Source organism: Haliotis asinina, chromosome 14 (genome assembly GCF_037392515.1).
Source record: "Haliotis asinina isolate JCU_RB_2024 chromosome 14, JCU_Hal_asi_v2, whole genome shotgun sequence".
Classification (NCBI taxonomy): Eukaryota; Metazoa; Mollusca; class Gastropoda; order Lepetellida; family Haliotidae; genus Haliotis; species Haliotis asinina.
The window spans coordinates 34,727,743-34,750,562 of record NC_090293.1 but is presented as its reverse complement, the minus strand read 5'-3'; the positions used below and the strand labels follow the sequence as shown (position 1 = coordinate 34,750,562).

At 41.6% G+C, this 22,820-nt stretch overlaps 1 protein-coding gene across 1 annotated transcript; it reads left to right on the top strand.

Annotated features, from left to right (window-relative positions):
* Positions 1–341: 341 nt before the first annotated feature.
* On the top strand, positions 342–18,940 carry LOC137261975 (uncharacterized). Its single transcript, XM_067799780.1, has 12 exons — positions 342–483; positions 6,798–6,898; positions 7,364–7,483; positions 7,927–8,087; positions 9,933–10,429; positions 13,121–13,296; positions 13,670–13,805; positions 14,911–15,017; positions 15,175–15,327; positions 15,713–15,814; positions 16,772–16,922; positions 17,357–18,940. The coding sequence occupies exons 1-12, from the start codon at positions 423–425 to the stop codon at positions 17,635–17,637; spliced, it is 2,046 nt and encodes a 681-aa protein (XP_067655881.1). The 5' UTR covers positions 342–422; the 3' UTR covers positions 17,638–18,940.
* The last annotated feature ends 3,880 nt before the right edge of the window (positions 18,941–22,820 follow it).

Sequence of the window (22,820 nt, the reverse complement as noted above, 5' to 3'; positions counted from 1 at the left end):
AAACGTCTTGAATGCAGCGAATGTGACGTCTATTTGCAACGTATCCTAAGCTAAGCGTACTGTGCACAGTCGCGATACCTGTGTCAACTTTGTCACTACAAAAGACTGTTTACAATTCAACAGACGCAAATGTGCTCACTCTTGACATACTTGGTAAACCAATTATTATTACTATATTACTGTTGTGTTACGAGTACTTGTAAAGCTCCAGGTACACAAAACCTGTATGTGCTATTCTTATGTCTGTGACCAATAAGACAAGTGGGATTCTCCGCGTGATGTACATACATATCTTCACGCGGGCTCTGTACTGTACATATAAATATCCGAGGTGTTCATCCGTATTCAGACCGGTATTAGCCGAGGTCGTTCGACGTTGTGAGACTGTGTTGGTTGTGGGAGTTGTCTGTGTCTATCTGAACATGAATCGGTTACGTCTTTGTGGAATTATATTGCTGGCCGTGCGTCTCTCTTCTGGCTCAGGTAGGGCACTTATTTATTCCACATGTCGTCAGGGTCAAGGATTTTCGAAATTAATCGACCCTGAGGTCCAGCGCCGGTTGTTATTGTATCGGGCCGGCAGTTTCAAATATTTGCAGGCCCCTGTGGCCTTCAGTACATTATCTGGCAACGATTTCAACCGGAATCTTTCCCATATTTTTATAACACTATTTTATAAACGTTCGAGGACCATCCATGATTTATCATGATACGATAACTTACAGTTTCACCGGCTGGTATATCGACGCTTTGTGCAGAGGAATGGCAACACCAGTCTTACTAACCAATTACTCAATGTGCCATAGTCTTCGTTCATCGATTTTGAAGAAATAGTGCGAAAATGTGTACATTGGGCCTGCAGATTTCATTCCGGGCCTGTAGATTTTAAAGCCTACAGACTGCAGGGCGCCCTGGTGGGTAGCTGACAAAGTAAAGTATAGCAAACAATGAGGGAAAGGGAAACGAGTAACGTAATCAGCTGACATTATGTTGCTCTCCACAAGTATGTGCACCAGTTATAAATAAATGACTTCAGGGACATGAAGTTAACAGAGTGGAACCACTTGGCTTCGTATCTACTTTGAGTTGACCTACATACAGTCCGTTTGAGTCAGAAACGGACCAATGAATTGAGGTTTTATCATCGTACAAAATTGCCACATAAATATAAATAGTACACACGTTTATCCTTTACTATTACCCAACTGCTTTCTGATATTTGAAAATTTGAAGATTAAAGTGTACGACTTTTTCCGTGCTGAAGCCGAGAGGGGCAAGCTATTTTATGTCATTAATAAATTCCGTGAGCGGGCATCAACAGCTTTAGGGCTATCAGCAAGAGTACTGACAAATGTTCTGGAACACATTGTGAGCTAGGGTGGTGCGAAACAGGTAGATGTGTCAAAATCACACAAATTAGAACATTTGGACCACTTTCAAAAGAACCTTGTACGGCAGTCTACAGTGTATGAAACTCCTAAAATACCCAGTAAGCCCACAGGGCTGATAACCGAAAAATGTTGCTGGCCCTGTTAACATGTAACCAGTCCCGTATTAAAAATAGGAAACTGAAATAAGGTGTTAAAATATTGTAACTAATGAATTGATGTGTGATCGTTACATACTATTAGAAGGAAGAAAACTGTTCATTGGTTTAAAGCATTCTCTAGACCAATCACGTGTAGTGTTTAATAAATGGGTAGGCTGATCTGTGGAACTTATGGTTTGATTGATCACGAACTGAACAAACGTCGTGTAGCTGCCGCATCTGTATATTATTTTCGAAATATTTCCCGTAGTCAATGACATAGTCAAACGTATTTGCCCACGGGGCTGGCTATAAAATAAAGTTGTAAGCCCGCCATGTAACTAGCAAACAGCGGGCCTCCGAGTAGACGCTATTTCATACCCTGCAGTCTATCAGCACGCTCTATTCTGAAAACAAATACATGTCGCTGAAAATTTAAAAAAAATCATTTGATTCAAGAACACAACCTCAGAGTATCAAAGTAAACACTCTGGCGGTTCTTACACTCTTTTGGGTATCGTTATAAGGAAATTTGGGGGGAGAATAGGTCAGTAATCTGTGAACGCCCTGATATCGTTCGCTCGAGGAATAATTTTATCATGGTAATATGGAAGAAAAGCCAGGAAGGGTTCGAGCCATTGTACTTGGACGAGACCTGGGTCTGGGGTGAGAGCTTGTCAGTGGCCATGCAGACTGTCAAATGATGGCGATGCACTCATGCAGACAAAGGCAAACGACAGACGACAACAGATGTACATGTAAGTCCACGTCGCACTACACAACAACCAGCCTTTACGTATATACAACACACAGTCTAGAATATTCGAGCAAAATATGACTCATTCAGTTTTCAGTAAGAGCGTTCACGAACAGGAAGTAAACAATGGATTGTCAAGGGCAGGTAACTCTGGAGTGCTACGTAAAAAGGCCCGTCGCTAAAAATACTATTACCGTGATACGACATGTGACCAGCAAATCAAACTCAAAACTCTAAACATTGTGACCCAATGATAACTATCACTGAATCAATGCTAATACAAATGACAGAAAACACACTCTCGCAACAATAGATACAGAATGCGGTTACCTGATACTGTAACATCAGTGCATTGTGAAACAGTCACATGCATCTTCCATGCACAATGAACACAGACAAATGACATTCCTCCCATTTAGCTCAATGAAGTTTTACAAGGGTTTTCATGAGTGCTAGAAAGGATAACGATGAGGAGTATCAACCACCTACGTTACCTGTCAAGCTTGCCAGTTTTGATAGACACTTGAAATAAGACAAGTATGGTAGGTCCATAGTGACTGATCCCGTTTTTAATACAAATGAACTCATGTCGAATCAAAGGCAGTTAAAAGGATATGGAAAAGGTAACTTACCAAACAAATATGAGGCCCTGATAGATGAAGAAGTAAACAAATTGTGGATTTTGGGGCAGTTGGGATAGAAACAAATGCGAATCCAAAATAAACATTCCATAATGAAAAAATGAGAGCACAAAGTGGAGCATACATCACTGGTGAGAAACGGCTAACTAATGACAGTACCCGTAAACATTTGATTCGAAAGTTGCAGGACAATAATGTAGCCCCCATGCACAAGATGCAAGTGTCTGGACACACAAATGTACAGAGAGTGAACAATTACACAGACCTTTCTGATGCACAACACAGGGAAGGGGCAGTCTGTTGTATTCACCTGGAATTCAGCTTACCATGATTCTGGTAATGCTGTTCACGTTATCTTTGAAGGTCCAATATAGGGAAGGTCATTCTATATCAGTATTGAACCCCTCTATGGCAGTGAGTGAGACAACGGAGACCGTGCTAGTCACAAAACGTCGCCGCGTTGCTCGCTCTATTGACGACGAGAACTTTACCGTTAACAATGTTTCCTGTTCTACAATTCTTACAGTTACTTAAGTTGACAAACAATTAGTTTCAAGTCAAATTAGTTTCTCTTTTTGGTCTTCGTGCAAGATAAGCTATTCAAAATACCATGCTCTTTACTTGGGAGAATTACACAGGGAGTTTATGTCCACAGTATCATTGTATTCGTACGCGACCGTCACCTTCACGTCAAGAGACAACAGCTGAGTGACCGCGTTTTACGTGGACTTAGTTGTTTCGAAATTTAAAGTTCGATACAAATGAATAATAAAGAAATTCACCCTACAGTGAGTGTGTCATATTGTTTTTATGAAACTCGTGTCAGGAAAACCCTCGTGCTCGGGAAATATGGATTTTCTGACACTCGTTTCGTAAAAACAACATGACTCACTCGCTCGTGTATAAGTCTCTATTTAAGTTGATTTTACAGCTATCCAGTCATTTTTAAAAAAGAATAATAGCGCTGTAGCAAAGTCTACTCTCCTTTTTCACGCGCATTAATTTCAAAATTGACAGTGTTATTGACTCATAATACACGAACTTGTTATTCCAACAGCGAGCGAGGTGGGCCCAAACTGGTCGTTTTTTCACCTGCCAGACAGACATACAGCTAGTCATTCATGACAATAAAACACAAATATATAGCGATATACTCACCAGCACTGAAAACGCACCAGTCCATATTTTCATCAAGATGGATTTCAGACAATTATAAACGATTCAACAGGAGTAGAATGCCACCCCTCAGGAAACTATTCCGAAGCTTACTGACACAATGATGAGACGTTGCACCGCATGCAAATGGCGGTCGCACGCGATATTGACTTTTCGATTTGACCACTCATATGTTTGATTCTTAGAGAAACAATTATTTGAACGAACGTTTTTCTGTGTTGTTTTTGTCCGGCATCCATCTGTTTTAATGCACTGAAACATCAATTGCTTACACGTGCTTTTAGTAATCTCCAATTATCTAAGCGTTGCGTTTTCAATGGTGGTAAGTATACATCAGTACAAAAGTGTTCCAAAATGCGAAAAAGAGACCGTTTAGAGATTGGCAGAAGAGCGTATTAAATACATGTGTATAATCTTATAAGTTAAATAAAGAGCATAAATGCATATAACAGCTATCACTATAAATAAGATGTATATAAATACACCAGGAGTGACAAGGGAAAGGTTTTCTTCGTTTAAAATAGGAGCGCAGGTTTCGGCAGCTAAGGAACATATCACAGGGTTTGAAAAAACAAAACTGGCAAGCAATACATCCTGGAGTTCCGAGTTTTCCATTATCACTTCTTAGCGTCTAATCAACTCAAATATCGTCGCATAGGGGACGTTATTATGTGATACAGACTGAGATAGAAACGTAGCAGAGAGGATTCAGGTGATCCTGGCCCAGTCAGGCTGGTAACGCTCATCATCAGCTCAGGGCCCTCGCTCCCTCTACACGCAGCCCAGACAGCGAATGGGACTTCTCCCAGGAAACACTACCTAGTCGAACTCACCAAGAACTTTCAGGAAAACATGTAGACTCCCCAACACTGCAGCCTTCTACATTCTCCAGATTGTCAGAAGGGCTGTGCTCTCTATTGTTATTTTTATTAACATTATTATCTGAGTATAAGATGTTTATAAAGCACGCTATCACTGGATTTCTCTCTCAGTGGCTCATCGTATTATCAGTCTCAACTCCCCGGGGATGATACAATTCTTAAGCCTCGGACATGGTAACAGAATATGGCATTCATGTTCTACAACCTGTTCTTGCATCCAGTGGAATATTGCTGAATCGGCCGGTCTCTATTCTAAGTGGTGCATCTTCGCTCCTAAACTTGGCCAGAGCTCTTCTGTGAGATGTGGGTATTTCACCAGATTGAGTTTTGTGTGGGCTTCAGCTGACCTGCTACATCATTAGACGCTGGAGCACGGAACAGTATCTCAGCTTGGGTGATGTTAAGGAGCACTTTGAGATAATCGTGGCATAAAAATAGTTAAGTACCGCCACTGTTTCTCCCACTGAGCGGTAACTGGTTTAAGATGCCTTATGGTGCTGATAACCAAGTATCAAGTTTAATAATTTTCGATGGGAACGCCATTCCTCAGCCAAGATGTTTCTTTCGTTGTTTCTTTGTTCTTTAACACTTTAACGCTCTCAGCAATATTCCAGCTGTATGGCGGCTGTCTGTAAATATTCGAGATTGTTCCTGATACCCAGTGATCAACAGCAACACTATCGACCCACGTTGCCGTCATCAAAGTCGGCGAGATTCAGGACCCAATCCCCTTCGTTGCCTTTCACGCCAAGCATGGGTTGCTGAAGACCAATGATAACCCAGATCTTCACGGGTTTGTTATTCAAACATGTATCTCTGTCTCTGGAATCCCGGGAAAGGACATGACCGCATTGCCGAACTTACAAAATAAGTGTCACAACTAGTAAAGTTCAACGTTGCATTGTCGCGTTTGACAGAACATCAGTACTCTTCCAGGCAACACCTCGGTCATCACTGACTTTATTAAATCCCATCATATATATTTAGAGCAATTTTGCCATGTTTTGGCGCACGATCAAGTCTGTTAGTCTGTCTTCTATATGAACTGTATTGATGTTTCATTATTTATCATTTCTTCAAAGTCAGGTACAACAGACAAACTTCGACTACACCTTTCTGAGGCCGCCCCACCTGTTTTTTATTTATCATAAAGAACATTTTTAGTTTCAAGGACATATGTTAATAGTCTGTCGTGTCAGCGGCTTTACTGGCAGCGGCACGGAGGGATTACTGATGTGCCTCAGAAGCAATTGGAGCACTTATAAACCCAACTTGTTTACACACATATAAACCCAACTTGTTCACACAGTGGTAAACCCAACTTGTTCACACACATATAAAGCCAACTTGTGCACACACATATATAGCCAACTTGTTCACACACTGATAAACCCAACGTGTGCTCACACTGATAAACCCAGCTTGTGCATACACTGATAAACCCAACTTGTTCACACCCTGATAAACCCTGCATGTCCACACACTGATAAACCCAACTGTTCCACACATTCATTCAACCACCTTGTCCACACACTTACTAACCAGCTTGTGGACACACTAATACACTTGTTAACACACGTATAAACCCAACTTGTCCACACACTTACAAACCCAGCGTGTCTGCACTCTGATAAACGTCTCTACACACTACTAAACCCAGCTTGAACTCACACTTATAAACCCAACTTGTTCACATACTTATAAACCAACTTGTCTACACTCTTATAAACCCAAACTGCACACGATGATGTTTGGTATCCGGTGAGGTTCATATGATTCAGACACAGTTGAAGCCAACAATCTATATTTCACAGTGGCGTCTACCCACGAGTGCAAGCGGACATGCCAGGAGAACGAACTACCCCGGGTGTGTGTGTACAACTTCACTGTGGAGTGGTACAGAACGCTGTCTAAGGTGAGAACTAAACTCATCAGCTAATACTCAAAAGAAGACTGAACGATTCTTCCACAGAATTATAATTAATGTCATATGAGATTGATTATACTCACAGGAAAGAACTGGGTCGTCTTTAACATTATAGGAACACTTCCTACATACTCAATATATCATCTGATATATATCTAAAACACAAACTATTTCTCAGACAATGGTCTGGACTGTTTGATGCAGAGGTGAGATAAGCAGTTAAAATATCCAACACGGGTACAATATATGCAGAAAGAGAAGAAGAAAGAAGAAAAATAGTTCATAAAGGTGTCCATTGGTGTGTACGCAAAAATCGCCTAAGGTTGTATGACAATGTTGCAAAATGTACAAAATAGTTAAAAACGCTTTACAATTTACAATTTACAATTATGAAGTCTATTTAATCATGGCTTTCTTTCCCACGCTTATAGTCTGTTCACTGTGTCCATTCAGGCATGCTACGATTGTCCCTTCAACCAGTCGGACTGCTTTCGGCCACACTGTGTGTCCGGGGATGGGAGGATTAAACCTTTGATCGCAGTCAACAGACAGGTGCCCGGCCCATCTATTGAGGTCAGTTGTATGAACGATATGCCTTGGCCATGAACGAATTCACCATCTACATCGTGTACAGTTCTAACCACATGTTTTGAACACATGCGGACTATTGAAGGGCCATGCTTCCTGATGAAAGGTGTGTTGTGACGTCACATACTCCTTTGTTGTAGATGCGTGAGGGTGACCACGTGGTGGTGTGTTGTGACGCCACATACTCCTTTGTTGTAGATGTGTGAGGGTGACCACGTTGGGGTGTTGTGACGTCACATACCTCTCTGTTGTAGGTGTGTGAGGGTGACCGCATGGTGGTATGTTGTGACGTCACATACTCCTTTGTTGTAGGTGTGTATAGGTGACCGCGTGGTGGTGTGTTGTGATGTCACATACTCCTCTGTTGTAGGTGTGTGAAGGTGACCGCGTGGTGGTGTGTTGTGACGTCACATACTCCTCTGTTGTAGGTGTGTGAAGGTGACCGCGTGGTGGTGTGGGTGACCAACGACATGGAAGATGGCCAGGGCACTAGCATACACTGGCACGGACAACACCAGATGAGAACGCCCTACTCGGACGGTGTAGGCCAAGTAACACAATGCAACATCGGCGTCAAAGAAACTTTTAAGTGTGTTCCATTACACTTCCATCACAAACATAACTGTTTTTACCGCATGTTTAATATATAGGCATTATGAGATATATCACTTCACCAACTGAGAACTGGTTAAGTGAGAAAGAAAAGTCACTCACACATACCATGATATCGCAATAGTTATGTCAGTATTTTTTTATTTAATGTTAGTCATAATTATTGTGAGTATCATTTCACCCCCACCCTCACCCCCTCTCTCTCTGAGCAAAAATGTAATGTTAAATTGTTTTATTAATATCAGATTGTTCTCCGAAACGAAAACAACTCGTTATTTACTTGAAACGGTAGCGTAATAGGACCACGGTGACTTAGCATCGCCTACGTAAAACGTAGTCCTCAGTATCTCCAACGTAGGTCTTACTATCTTCTACGTAGTACACAATATCTCCAACGTAGGTCTTACTATCTTCTACGTAGTACTCAATATCTCCAACGTAGGTCATACTATCTTCTACGTAGCACTTAATATCTCCTACGTAGGAATTAATATCTGCCAGGAGTTAATATATCACTTTAAACGTTCGGATTATGATGTGTGGTTATTAAGTCAGTGAATATTCATGACATAAATGCAGGGCTACTATACAGTGTTGTTGTCTGTGTTACGTTAGGGTGACGTGGACCTTGATCTATTTGCAGTTATGGAGTTTGGACATTCTCTCTTTATCTCTCTCTCTGTGTTATAGGCCACGCCCATTTTGCTGTAGGCCAGTCGGACTATAGTTGGACTTGTTTCTAATTATTTCACAAACAATCAGTTTCCACACAAACTGCTTTTTTATCCGAGAGATGAAAAGTTAATGGACCTCCTCAGACTGAAAAAAACCCAATGTTCTTGGACAATATTGAAACATATAAAATGTTCAGGAAAAGATGTTTCATTAAGAACGCATTTTTCATTGATTTGCCTTCTGACAACTAAAACTGAATATCTGTGTCACTGATTTTCAGTGAAAATTGTCAGAAATATTATAGACTTATATATAATTATCAATATCCAAACTCCTTTATTGTACGATGAAAATTCTCAAAAAGGGTTTGAATGAAAACCTTAGGACATCAGAACTTGAAATATATTAATATCCTCTTGCGGAAATGCACCACTTCAAATTAATTTGATAAATATCATAATTATAGGCTGAGACACCTAAGGAAAACAGGCAAAACTTCCTATAATATCCCTTTTAGCCTATTTTAGGCTGATCGGTAGGTTTCCCCAACCTGCAGAATGCATCGCATGGACCAACTGAAAGTGGGGTCAAATGATTTTGGGAAAACACTTCGAGTCTCGGCGACTTCACAGTCAAGAGAGAGTGTATCAAGACATGCTGGTGCTTCCGGATCGGTAAAGCTCGAGCTAAAGATAAATATCAGCTGGCTGTAAACGAGATCAATCAGGAAGTAAAAGTATTTGAATGTTTCAAAACATTAACTGTAAACAGAACTGTTGTTGTGTTTTTGTTTCAAATGCTATTTCTAGTAACGATATTGCAGTTACAGTTGGATTCGTACTGGTCTGAAAGTAGTTCTGACGTTGTCTAACTGAAATTGGCGTTAGTCAGAACAAAGCAACTATACTCTAATGCATATTAACATATATCGATTATCTCCTACGGGAGATAGTAAGTCCTACGTAGGACTTACTATCTCCTTCGTAGGACTTACTAGTAAACTAGTAGGAGATAGTAAGTCTTACGTAGAAGATGATGAGACTAAAAAACTTTTCCACCGTGGCCCTACTACGCTTCCGTAGAAACAGCGCATTGTTAATGATCCTCGAATTCATGCTGTACTTGCAACCTGCACAATACATTTCAGATATGAGTTTACAGCCTCGCCAGCCGGCACCCACTGGTACCACGGTCACACAGGCATGCAACTCGCTGATGGTTTATTCGGTGCAGTCATCGTCCGCCAACCCAAGGACCGCGACCCCAATGGTGCCCTATACGACGTGGACGATCACGTTATGTTGGTAGGAGACTGGATTCCAGTCACATCAATGACCAGATACGTAGATCTGATGCATGATCTTTACGACTCCTCTCTACCCCAGGGACTGCACATCAATGGCCGAGCTCGCAACGTTGACGTACCCAACAAGTTCAACATGGTCAAAACGAACCTTACCACAGCCAAGACGCCAATGGAGGTGTTTGAGGTGACGAGGGGCCAGAAGTACAGGCTACGTGTGATTGGATCGTCCGCCAACTGCCCAGTACACGTGGCTGTAGAGAAACACCAACTACAGGTGATCGCCAATGATGGAATGCCCGTCCGGCCAAGACCAGTCGATGTCTTCATTGTTTTTCCAGGTGAGAATAAGGTTTGGCTTGAGTTACTCTGTGTTTGCAGAATACTTTCTGTGTGAGAGTAATGTTTTGCTTGAACTACTCTGTGCTTTTTGAATGCATTCCTGGTGAGACTAAGGTTTGGTCTGAGGTTCTCTGTGTTTTCTGAATACTTTCCTGGTGAGACTAAGGTTTGGCCTGAGGTTCTCTGTGTTTTCTGAATACTTTCCTGGTAAGACTAGGGTTTCGCCTGATGTGCTCGATGTTGTCTGAATGCTTTCCTGGCAATACTAGGGTTTGGCCTGAAGTGCTCGACATTTTCTGAATACTTTCCTGGTGAGACTAGGGTTTGGCCTGATGTGCTCGATGTTTTCTGAATACTTTCCTGGCAATACTAGGGTTTGGCCTGAAGTGCTCGATGTTTTCTGAATACTTTCCTGGTGAGACTAGGGTTTGGCCTGAGGTTCTCGATGTTTTCTGTATACTTTCTGCTTTAATCATAAACGCTTTTGTATTACATGTTGTTCATAGTGTCCTTCCACGGCGATTGTTAATGCCTCTTAAACGTATTCATCCACCGTATGACAGAGCTGAGAATGGCGACATGACCCAGGATAACGCGTAAACATTACTGACACATATAACTAACCACGCAAATAATCATCGCGTACTGGGTAAGGTTGAGTGGGTGCACGAAATAAAACCGAGACCAACAAAACCCAACATTGTTGACCTTATATTTGGTCGCTAGTTCAATACTTGATGGCTTTGCTTCGGGAGGCTAGGCGAGCTTAATAGGATACGTCAACACAGTGCACGTCTCTGCCTAGGCCGGCAAACATTCCTTTGTCGTTATATGAAGTTTGTTAGGACTGTAAGGGCTGACCGCTGGACAAGGGGACATGGTTGCATCACGGTGTCATCTGTGACAAACTCGTATCATATACTCAGCTTTTGATTTGTCCGAACCTTATAAAATCCTGAAATGTTTTAACAGGGTACCGTTATATTCTGTTCGGGAATACGCGGGCTCGTTCACGTTCAGTACTTCGTAGAATCAGAACGTGTTTTGATGTATCACCTGTATTGACATGTTTAAATCCCATCCATACATCCATCCATCCGTCCATCCATCCGCCCATGCATCCGCCCATGCATCCACCCATACATCCACCCATACATCCACCCATACATCCACCCATACATCCACCCATACATCCACCCATTCATCCGTCCATACATCCACCCACACATCCACCTATACATCCACGCATACATCCACCCATCCATCCGCCCATACATCCACCCATACATCCACCCATACATCCACCCATACATCCACCCATACATCCGCCCATCCATCCGCCCATACAGCCACCCATACATCCGCCCATCCATCCGTCCATACATCCACCCACACATCCACCCATACATCCACCCATCCATCCACCCATTCATCCGCCCATACATCCACCCATACATCCACCCACACATCCACCCATACATCCACCCATACATCCACCCATTCATCCGCCCATACATCCACCCATACATCCACCCACACATCCACCCATACATCCACCCATACATCCACCCATACATCCACCCATTCATCCGCCCATACATCCACCCACACATCCACCCATACATCCACCCATACATCCGCCCATACATCCACCCATACATCCACCCCATACATCCACCCATACATCCACATACATGCTCACATGCACACACCCCTCCATCCATCCCACTTCATGGTGTTCCTGTTCTCATTGGAATTTATGTTAAACTGGCGTTAACTGTAATCAGATCACATTTTTTAGAAATACAACAAACTAGTGTCGATGCCGGGATCAAAGGTGATTAAATCACATATAACATTCCTTTACCTTCTAAGAAAACTATTAAAGGGAATTTGACAGACGTCTGCAATTATACACCTTTATGATATTGGAATTGTGACCTCTAGTGCATATAAAAACCTGTCATGAAAGAGTCCAACAACTGAACAGATTGTTAATACGATCACGTCGCCATTTACATTCCGCTGTAACGTATGTTCACACATTATGGCAGTAACTTCATACATTGTCTGATTATTCATATGATCTTCAAAATTCCACATTCAAAAAACATTCCCGCGTTAAAGGTGTACCCTTGTTCAAAAAGGGATGGGGAGCACCACGGGTGTTCAGAACAAGAACCACCGCCAGTCTAACATCCGCGTGTCTGTTTTCTCTTCCAACCCTCCGCAGAACATGGGTGTGAACATCTTGTGACTCCTGATATCACATGGTGGCATGGTCCATAAAGCTCAGGTCACAATCAGGTGAAAGTTAAAAAACGATGGGCGCGGACAGTGCTCGGATGGGTGGCCGGCAGATTTCTAGGACATCAGTCTTGCACCACAACGAATCACATCACACATGTGGTCATACCTTGGGCAAGGGATTTTGTTCAAAATTACCTCTGTTTACCGAGCAGAAAATGGATACCCGGTGGGATTATAACCTTTCAGCGCCTGACAGTCAGCCTGGGTTATACGGGATAATAACTGCTTTCACTGCTATCGCCATGAGCATTCACATCGTGAATGGAGTTTGGCGCAATATAAATGCAATTATTATTACTATTATTAACATGGGTGTGAACGCCTTGTGACTCCTGATATCACATTCAATTCTGAAGTTTATGTTTGCTGGTTCCTTGTAGGTGAGCGATACGACTTCCTGTTGTTTGCGAACCAAGATGTGGATAATTATTGGATCAAAGTCGTCGGTTTGGGGGACTGCCTAGTTGCAGATGTGTCTAGCGCCGCCATATTGAGATATGCAGGGGCCCCGGATGAAGACCCCGGCACTGAACTCATGTTCTCGACTGCAGGCGGGGTGAGTTGATCATTGCTGTGGTAATTAGTAAAACTACGTCTTAATGAGTGGTATTTCGACCACTCATCCTGTTTGGAGTACACTTATACCCGTATAGCAACTACTGGTGAGAACACGCCCCTGACAGTTACTGAGATAAAACGCATCTGACTGTCACTGAGATAATACGCCTCTGACAGTTACTGAGATAACACACATCTGACTGTTACTGAGATAAAACGCATCTGACTGTTACTGGGAGGACACCTCTCTGACTGTTACTGAGAGAACACGCCTCTCACTGTTTCTGATTGCAGACCTCTGACTATTACTCTTTCTCATCTTCCAAAGTCTTTCCCTGCTAGTCAGATTACAACGTTTCCGACTGTTGCAGGTGATGTTAAATCCAGTTCTAAGGGAACCTTCCCAGTTTTATGGAAGGAATCACAGTTGGCTTCGTCCAAGCGAGCTGCGGTATGCATTTGATGTCAACCTGACGAATCAGACTGTGGATACAAGGCTGTATATAGGTAAGAATCATTAGCTTAACACAACAGATAAAAGGTCATATATACGAAGAAGAAGTGAAAGGAATATGTAGGAAATATTGCTATGAGATGACGGACAATGGATACACGGCTGCGCATTGGTAGTATACAGGTAAATAGGATTGTTAGACAGACAACATTCGGTAAGTATTGGTTTGAAACTTTGCAAACGTGAATTGTAAGTCTTTGTAAGAGCTCTTTTGGAGCAGTTAAAGCTCCATCACGAACCAACAGATACACTGATGTTCTCAAAACACTCATTCTACCAACACCTTCCATTGATTTTGTCAACACTTCCACTGACTCAGCCAACACTTCCACTGATTCTGCCAACACTTCCACTGACTCTCCATTGATTCTGTCAACACTTCCACTGACTCTCCATTGATTTTGTCAACACTTCCACTGACTCTCCATTGATTCTGTCAACACTTCCACTGACTCAGTCAACACTTCCTATGATTCTGTCAACACTTCCACTGACTCCATTGATTCTGTCAACACTTCCACTGACTCTCCATTGATTCTGTCAACACTTCCACTGACTCTCCATTGATTCTGTCAACACTTCCACTGACTCAGCCAACACTTCCTATGATTCTGCCAACACTTCCACTGACTCTCCATTGATTCTGTCAACACTTCCACTGACTCAGCCAAAACTTCCTATGATTCTGCCAACACTTCCACTGACTCTCCATTGATTCTGTCAACACTTCCACTGACTCAGTCAACACTTTCTATGATTCTGCCAACACTTCCACTGACTCTCCATTGATTTGGCAATACTTCCACTGACTCAGCCAACACTTCCACTGACTCAGCCAACACTTCCACTGACTCAGCCAACACTTCCTATGATTCTGCCAGCACTTCCACTGACTCTGTTAACACTTCCTATGATTCTGCCAACACTTCCACTGACTCTCCATTGATTCTGCCAACACTTCCACTAATTCTGCCAACACTTCCACTGACTCTGTCAACACTTCCACTGATTCTGTCAACACTTTCCACTGATTCTGTAACCACTCTCTTATACCCTTGTATCCCGTTTTCTTGATTCTGTGAATATTTTCTGTTTCAGGTATGGAGTTCAACAACAACGACAACCAGAAATATAACAACAAGGAACTGTATTCAACAGCAGATATTCCGCCCCGTAAAGGACATTTTACACCTGTTATAAATAATGTATCCTTCCTCCAAATGTCGACAGCACACATTGAGACATAAAACAAAATCAAATACTTTTTAATTGATGCCAACGATATACTGAATACATAGTCAACATAAAACTAAACATTGAAGCGATATTTGGTATCAGCAACTCATCTTAACGCATGCGCAGATAACTTTCCTCCTGCCACCGATCCCAGTATTGTCTCAGCCGGAGGACGTTGATGAGTCGTGGTTCTGTAACAGGTCAACTATCGCAGACTCCGACAAATGTCAGAAGGACCTCTGTTTATGTACACACACGCTTAGGTTTAAGCAAAATGAGGTTAGTTAGCTCTATATACGCACAGCGTCTTTAGCAATGGAGTATATATTGATTGTGGATTGTACTTTAGAATCTATGAAATTGGTTATATATTGATTGTGGATTGTACTTTAGAATCTATGTAATTGGTTATATATTGATTGTGGATTGTATGATTTACCGGAATAACCGGTTTCACTTGCAAAATCCAACACGATTTGCAGAAACAAATTTGCATGTTGTGTTAGGTAGCGCTCTGCCATGCAGGAATGGCCAGAAAAACGGCAAGAAATTAACTGCGAATATTTTCTATTAGTTCAATCTTCCACACTTGAGACTTGTCCCCTTTTGGATTGTTGTTGGCAAGTCAGTTGCCAGTTATAGCTTCTTTCTTGTTTGACTCCAGATAGTAGAGCTAGTTGTCATAAACGAAGCAAAGACGTTCGTGGAAATAGGCCACCCCATGCACTTACACGGTCACAGTTTCTTCATTATGGGAGAAGGACAGGTGAGTGCTTCAGAAGTCTGACGTTAACGTCAAAGGCGATGGTGTCATGTAGTTGTTGAGGGACATTGGAATCTACATTGGTGAGATGACAACGTGGGAACTCCGTTGCAGGTATCAATAACAGAAAACATATGTGAATCATTTAGAAAATATTGTAGGCCGTGTCAGATTGCTGTGACATTTTAGCCATACGCCATTAATTGCATGGTGTTTTGAAAAGGTGTACACGACTGTAAGACCCCTCTGAATGAAGCATTTCCTCAACCCCGTACACCCTTTCAAAACACTGTGTGACGAATTTATTACCCTTAAGATCTTTACTGTAGCTATCTTTAAATAACATTCAACCATCGGCAGAATGAGATGCAACACATTTCGTCATGATTTTTCCTGAACGATCATAAAAGGAGATAACTCGGAATGGCTTAGTATATGATATAAATGATCGGGTTGAGATTTTGGATATATATATATATATATTATATATATATATATTGACATAAACAAATAAGAAATTATGGCAACAGTTTTATTGCTTTCTTGATACTCATAACTCGTCATTCGTACGAACCGTGGAGTTTGCCATGTGGCAGATTTCCCCTGGCAAATCCACCAACACAGTTTTGTATGCTTTGGCTATTAACCAAACACAATTAGGCATATTTATGTCAAGGGTAATAGTATTAGTTACTAGTATCAGTTTACCTCCATCCTTACGGTTTCAATTCAAGTGATTTCAAAAACCAGAGACGTCCTTGCCGTACTTGAGTTGCCAAGCGAAAACAAACATACAAGTGTGTGAACAGCATGGATTCGTTTCAGATGTAAATGGATAAGCCAACACGACGCCCATACCTGTACAGTGCACCATGAAAATATTAACCCAGTGCAAGTGCGCAGCCTAGAATGAACATTGTGCACCACGCGTGATTGTTTCATTCCAATAACATGTTCCAGTTTAACAAGTCGTCCACAACTCGGGCTGAGGTGATGCGCCTTGATCAGGAGGGGCAGATTCCCCGCAACTACATCAACCCCACGTACAGAGACACCGTCAACGTACTTGACGCCGGTTACGTCATCCTCAGATTCCAAGCCAATAATCCAGGTACACATATGTAATTTTATCCAGAATGTACCTTGGTATGTTGTAACTTAATTCGGCTGGGAACTATTTTGTCGTGTCATCTGAAACCATAGAACTATTGGCATATACTTCATGATGACATTGAAGCAGACAAGAAAATAGTGATTACTATTCGAAAGTCTGTGCGATACCATTTATCTAAGAACGAGTATAAATATAAGGAATCTATCGAGCAAAAAAGCAAACTTTCAGTTGTTTACTTTTATTGATAAAATTGAAGTGACGAGAAAAAAAATGAAATTCGAAAATATAGTCGAAGTGGCGAATGTGAAAAAAATAGATAACATAGTAACAATTTCGGTTTGAAAATATGTATTACTACCAAAGTGGCACCAATGATCTCATCCGGCTTTTCCCAACAACAGGTGTGTAAGAATTACGTGTCTTTCTTTCAGGCTTCTGGTTCTTCCATTGTCACACTGACAGTCATCTGGCCCAGGGGAAGGCCCTGCTTGTGAAGATAGGAGAATACGAGGACTTCCCTCCCATTCCCTCCACCTTCGCGAGGTGTGGAGGCTGGGGCTTCTCTAACGCCAAGAAGAAAGAGGATCGCCCTTGTGTCACCAGTGGATCTGCCCAGCTCTCGCTCAGCTTCCTGGTGGCCATCTCATTAGCAATGGCTGCATGCTGGAGTAATGACCAAGGCTTCAAACCTACTTCTTCTGACAGTATATAATGAGCATATAATTTTTTCAAAAAGTAACGTATGCTGTATATATTTCTTTGCACATTGCATTTACAATTGTTATCACCAGTTGAGTAATTCCACGTTTTGAATTTGGGTTTGTGGGAAAATGCTGTTGTCATCAGAAAAATAAGGAGGTAGTTTACTGTATCGTTACAGTATCGAGTTTTTTTACTTTACAGGTAAGCTGATTTTATTTAACAACTGTGGATGTAGATGTACTCCGAAATCACGAACGGACGCTTTCTGTTTTTCTGAGAACAAGTGATTGTGGTCATGTCCACACCAGACCACGTTGAACACATTCCAAAATTAGAACTAAAGTCAGTATCATGACCAGAATGTCAGTGATGTACTGGCTCCGTCTAAACTCCCGTACTATTTGTACTGAGGCCTTACAGGTAGACCAAACACATGTCTGTATTACCCCAGGTCTAGCAAGCAGCACTCGATAGGACCACACAACTCTAAATGACTAACGAGCACTATTTATAGATACTGATATGCATTTGTTTGTTCAGCAAGGACTCTTTGGTAGTATCTTCGTCCTCACAGACATGTCAAAGCGAATGATTCTGTGTTTTTGAAGTAATTGATGTATTCTGTAAATACCTATGACTTAGACCCTTAAAAAGAAGAAAAGACACCGCCTAACAAAAGCATTGACGTACATAGTCAATGAATCCACAACTCACCCTGGTATTTGTGCTGATCAACTTAAGAAATCAAAGACAGAGATGTCCAGAGATTCTTCAAACTATGAATAAAGCTTTTGATCTCACACTGATTGTAAAGGTGAAAACCAGCTATTTTAAATAAACATGGTTAAATAAACATTGGAGACAGAAAAAACATATGTACATATAGATGGCATGCTCAGGTTATTGGCTATTCAATGCATGTGTTTTTATTGAAACACTTTGGTGCACATTGATTTTAACTCGCCCACTTTAGCATAGCTGTTCTTGCTTGGTAACATTTTGACAAGGGCATTTGTGCTCCTGTGTCAGTTTTCTAAGGTTCCTAAGCCCTAAGTACGTTTATTGTTGCTGTATTCATCTCCACATAAATAACACCTGTGCCAGTGCTACAAACCACCTAGCGCAGACCCACTTGACATCATATCAAATTTACTGTCATCGCCAGCATGTACACGTGTATCAATATTCATAATTATGAAGTCATTCCCCCCTGCACAGTCGGAGGTCGTATTGGGCTGCTTTGACTAACACATCGTCCCTGAATATATATGTGGAATTTTGATAGTAACAAATAAACCATTTAAATTGACAAAGAGCCTTAGTGAGTTATGACCTGGGGAAATCTCGAAATGCTTCATTTCGGGCTTTAGCACAGCAGGGTGGTAAATAATGTGGACTCTAAGACAGGCTAGGGGCTGCTTGGCGATGTCCAAGTGGTGTGCTCAACGTGAAAGGACGGTATGCGCGCCTCTCCGACCTTTGGTTGGCAATGTTTTCACTTCAATCTGTGCCTCCCAGATTTCAGGGGCATTAAGTTATGGCATGGCATATACATGCATATGCATCTACGTGATGGTGGCATGTGATTGGTGTGAATACCATGGATGACTTTATTGTCTGTTTGTGTGAATACTATGGATATTGTTGGTGAGTATCTTTGGTAATAGCACAGACAAAATTGCTAACTATTTGTGTGAATAGTATGGATAATGTTGGTGCGTCATAGAGTAAACAGTATCGATGTCGGTGCCAGACTATGGGTATTGTTGGTGACTATTATTGTGATATTAGTATCTATAACATTTGTCAGTGATTGCCTGAACAGTGTGAATAATGATGTTGAGTGATCGTGTGAATTTCATGGATAATGCTGTTGAGTAATCGTGTGAACAGTATAGATAATGCTGTTGATGGATTGTGTGAACAGCATGAATAATGCTGTTGAGTGATCGTGTGAATAGTATGGATAACGGTACTGAGTAGTTGTGTGAATAGTATGAATAATGCTGCAGAGTGATCGTTTTGTATGGTAAGGATAGTGCTGTTGAATGCCCGTATAAATAATGGTATGAATAATGCTGTTGAGTGATCGTGTGAATAGTATGGACAATGCTTTTTAGTAATTACTTTGAACTTGTGCGCTGTCGAACTGATGCCCGACTCGTTGACTTTTGAATCTCAGACTGGCGTCATGTGCCTTTATCCGAACGTCTAATCCCGTGATAATATAGCATGTTACTTTTCGTAATCGCATGATGGTTTAGCCTTTTGTCAAAATGGTTGGTAATATTATTACGAGAAATCTATGGATTCACGTATTTCCAACTTTACATTTTCCATGCATATTCGACAGAACAAAACCGATTCTCGTTGCTAAGAAAGTACTCTCTATAACAAAACGCCCATGAAATCTTGGATACAAGTCATTCGTATCAGCCACGAAGTTGATACTTCAGGCCAAATCCATGAAACATTGTGAAAGGGGTAGACTGACGAACTGAATACATCAGTCTGACTGCTCTTGGAGTGAGTCAGTTAGATTTAATGCTGTTTTGGGTACTTGGTATCATCTTGGCATTGCTTAATGCGGAATGAAAGCTTGAAGTGATCCACCGAGGTTGAAACCATAAGCGTGGATGTGGTGCTGACAAACCTGAAACATCTTGTTGAAAAAGGGTTCGAACACACGAACATTACTATCTGATACACATACGGGAGTCAGTGCGTTTAACACTGCACTCAGCAATATTCCCGTTATATGGCGACGGTCGGCAAATGATCGAGTCTGGATCAGACAATTCGGTGATCAACAGCACGAACATCGATCTGCTCAATAGGGTAAAAGAATATCGCTTAGAATGGGTAAACGTTGATATTAGAGACTTCAGTTGCCTAAGACCGGTTTCTCACATATCGTGGTGTTTATGTTACTACTGGAATATATGTTAACGGTGTTAAATGTAATCAGACCACGCGCAAATTAATGTATCGGAAATACATTCTGCATTTTCAGCAACACCAAACTAACCTTTTTCGCCCCAAACAAGTTTTCATTTCAACGATTGCATATACTGTGTATCAAAGCACTCTAATATACAGAAGGCCAGAAGGAACATATAACCTGATCTTGTGACTTGTAATAGTCAAATGGTCAAAGATCGAGGACTTAGTATTTGTATCACGTTCCCGAGATCGTGTTCATGTTTATTATCTACTTGAGGTAAGGTTATATCTTAACACATATTCCTCTTGTATGTGAAAACATTGTTTGTTGCAGTTCAAGGTCGGTTAACATATTGTTTTGTAAGATGTAACATTTATGAGTCGCTCGAGAGATAGGCTCGAACTGTTCCGCGATCACCAGGCGATTACGTCATCAAAACATGTGCTGTTGATTCAGAAATTATTTTACACAATAAATCTACGAAAATAAAAAGTAATATCAAAAACTACTTATGCATAGGGGTTTCTGGAAGTGATATTAAGTATACTTAATCCGTTTTAAGTACTTGTACGTCTCATTTGGATGTTAGATTGCAATTCTTCTCACTCTAACGTTCGGCGGGTTCTGCTTCTTGGTCACCGGAAGTAGAATGACGTCACATATAGCATACTCTCGTTCTTAAGCAGTTGGAGACATAACAGGCCAACGTAAGTTGTAGATTTTTCGGGCACAGATAATTTTTAGGAAGTTTTGCCAGTTGCAAAGGTATTTTTTAGAGTTTTACGTTAGAATTTGTAATCATTACGGTGTTGGAATCTGGGCAATGCCTTTGCGCACAATAATTATCCTTGGGGAATTAAAAATATAGAAATTGCAGAAATGACATATTTTTCTGAATCGTCGTGACGGACAAGCAGTTAGACTAGCAAACGTTAAGTTTGTCTTGTAGTCTGCCTATTTCTAATTGAATTGTAATACACGTAGAAAGAACAAACAACAAAGAGTAAAGACTTTCATTGACTATTTATAATTTTCTTTTAATAAGTTTTGCATATATCTTGTAAACTGACGGTTGAGGTGGAACCAAACCGTAAACTTTCCTGACAGTCACGTTCCTCCAGCCCACACCCGTCACATAGCTCATGACGAAGACACCAAGACAAATATGGTAGAAGTATTGTTTCTTATACAAAACTGAACCGTTTACCGAGCATGCAACAGAATCACCAATGTGCAACGGAATCAAGGTCAAGAGGCGTGGAGTCAAAATAAAATGTTAACCAATCACAGATCATTCACAAGATGTGTTTCAAGTAACAGTGTGTAATTATCCAAGGTTTCAGTAGCGTGTGTGACGACAACTTGAATCGATACATGCCAAAACGGGTCTCATCGAGGATGAGGATGTCAGTCGCCGGACGACGTCAGAAAGAATTCTGTGCCACAGATCCAAGAGAACTTGTTCGAGCTCCTTTCGATTTGCTGCTGGAGGTTGCCATTGTCTAAACTGTTTATCAAGAGAATCCCAAAGATCCCGATATCGTGCTGACCAGGGCAATACGTTGATGTTCACGTTGTTGAGGTAGTCTTGTACGAGCCTGGCAGTATGCGTGCTCTTGCTGCAAGATCAAATACTCCCGATACCATGACACTGCTTCCTCCAAATTGGTACCCCTCTTGGACAGTTTGGCGCCAGTCGCAACCCCTTAAGTCTGTAAACACGAACTCACCCATCATTTCGGAACATGTTGTCTCGTCTGTAACTAGAATTCTCTCGAAATCACGTCGTTGCCACAGACATACAGTGTTGACGGGTCAAGACCATTCCACGAAAAGGACCGTTAGCTCTGATGCCGTCCTAGTACGGTTTGTCTGCTGATGGAGTGTCCCAAGGCCGTTGCCGCCGTTGACGTCGCCGTGACTAATCTGTTCCGCAGGTGTATTGTCCGGATGTAGCGATCTTCATTTGGCGTCGTAACCCTTGTTCTATCCATTTTGGGATGGTCTGTCTGATGGTAGTGGCTCAACAAGTTGCTGATGCTGGCATAGCTGCATTCGACATTGCAATGTGACATTGTGGTGCCAGCATTTCTGCCATACTAATGGCTCTGTCACGTTCGACTTGTGAAAGTCTCAGCATTTCTGTGATGTTCTTTTTGATACCACATGCTTCCACTGTTCCACATGGGTAATTATGCAACAACTGTGTAAGAATATTTTCAGCAGGGTCTGTCGATGTTGGTTTTGGA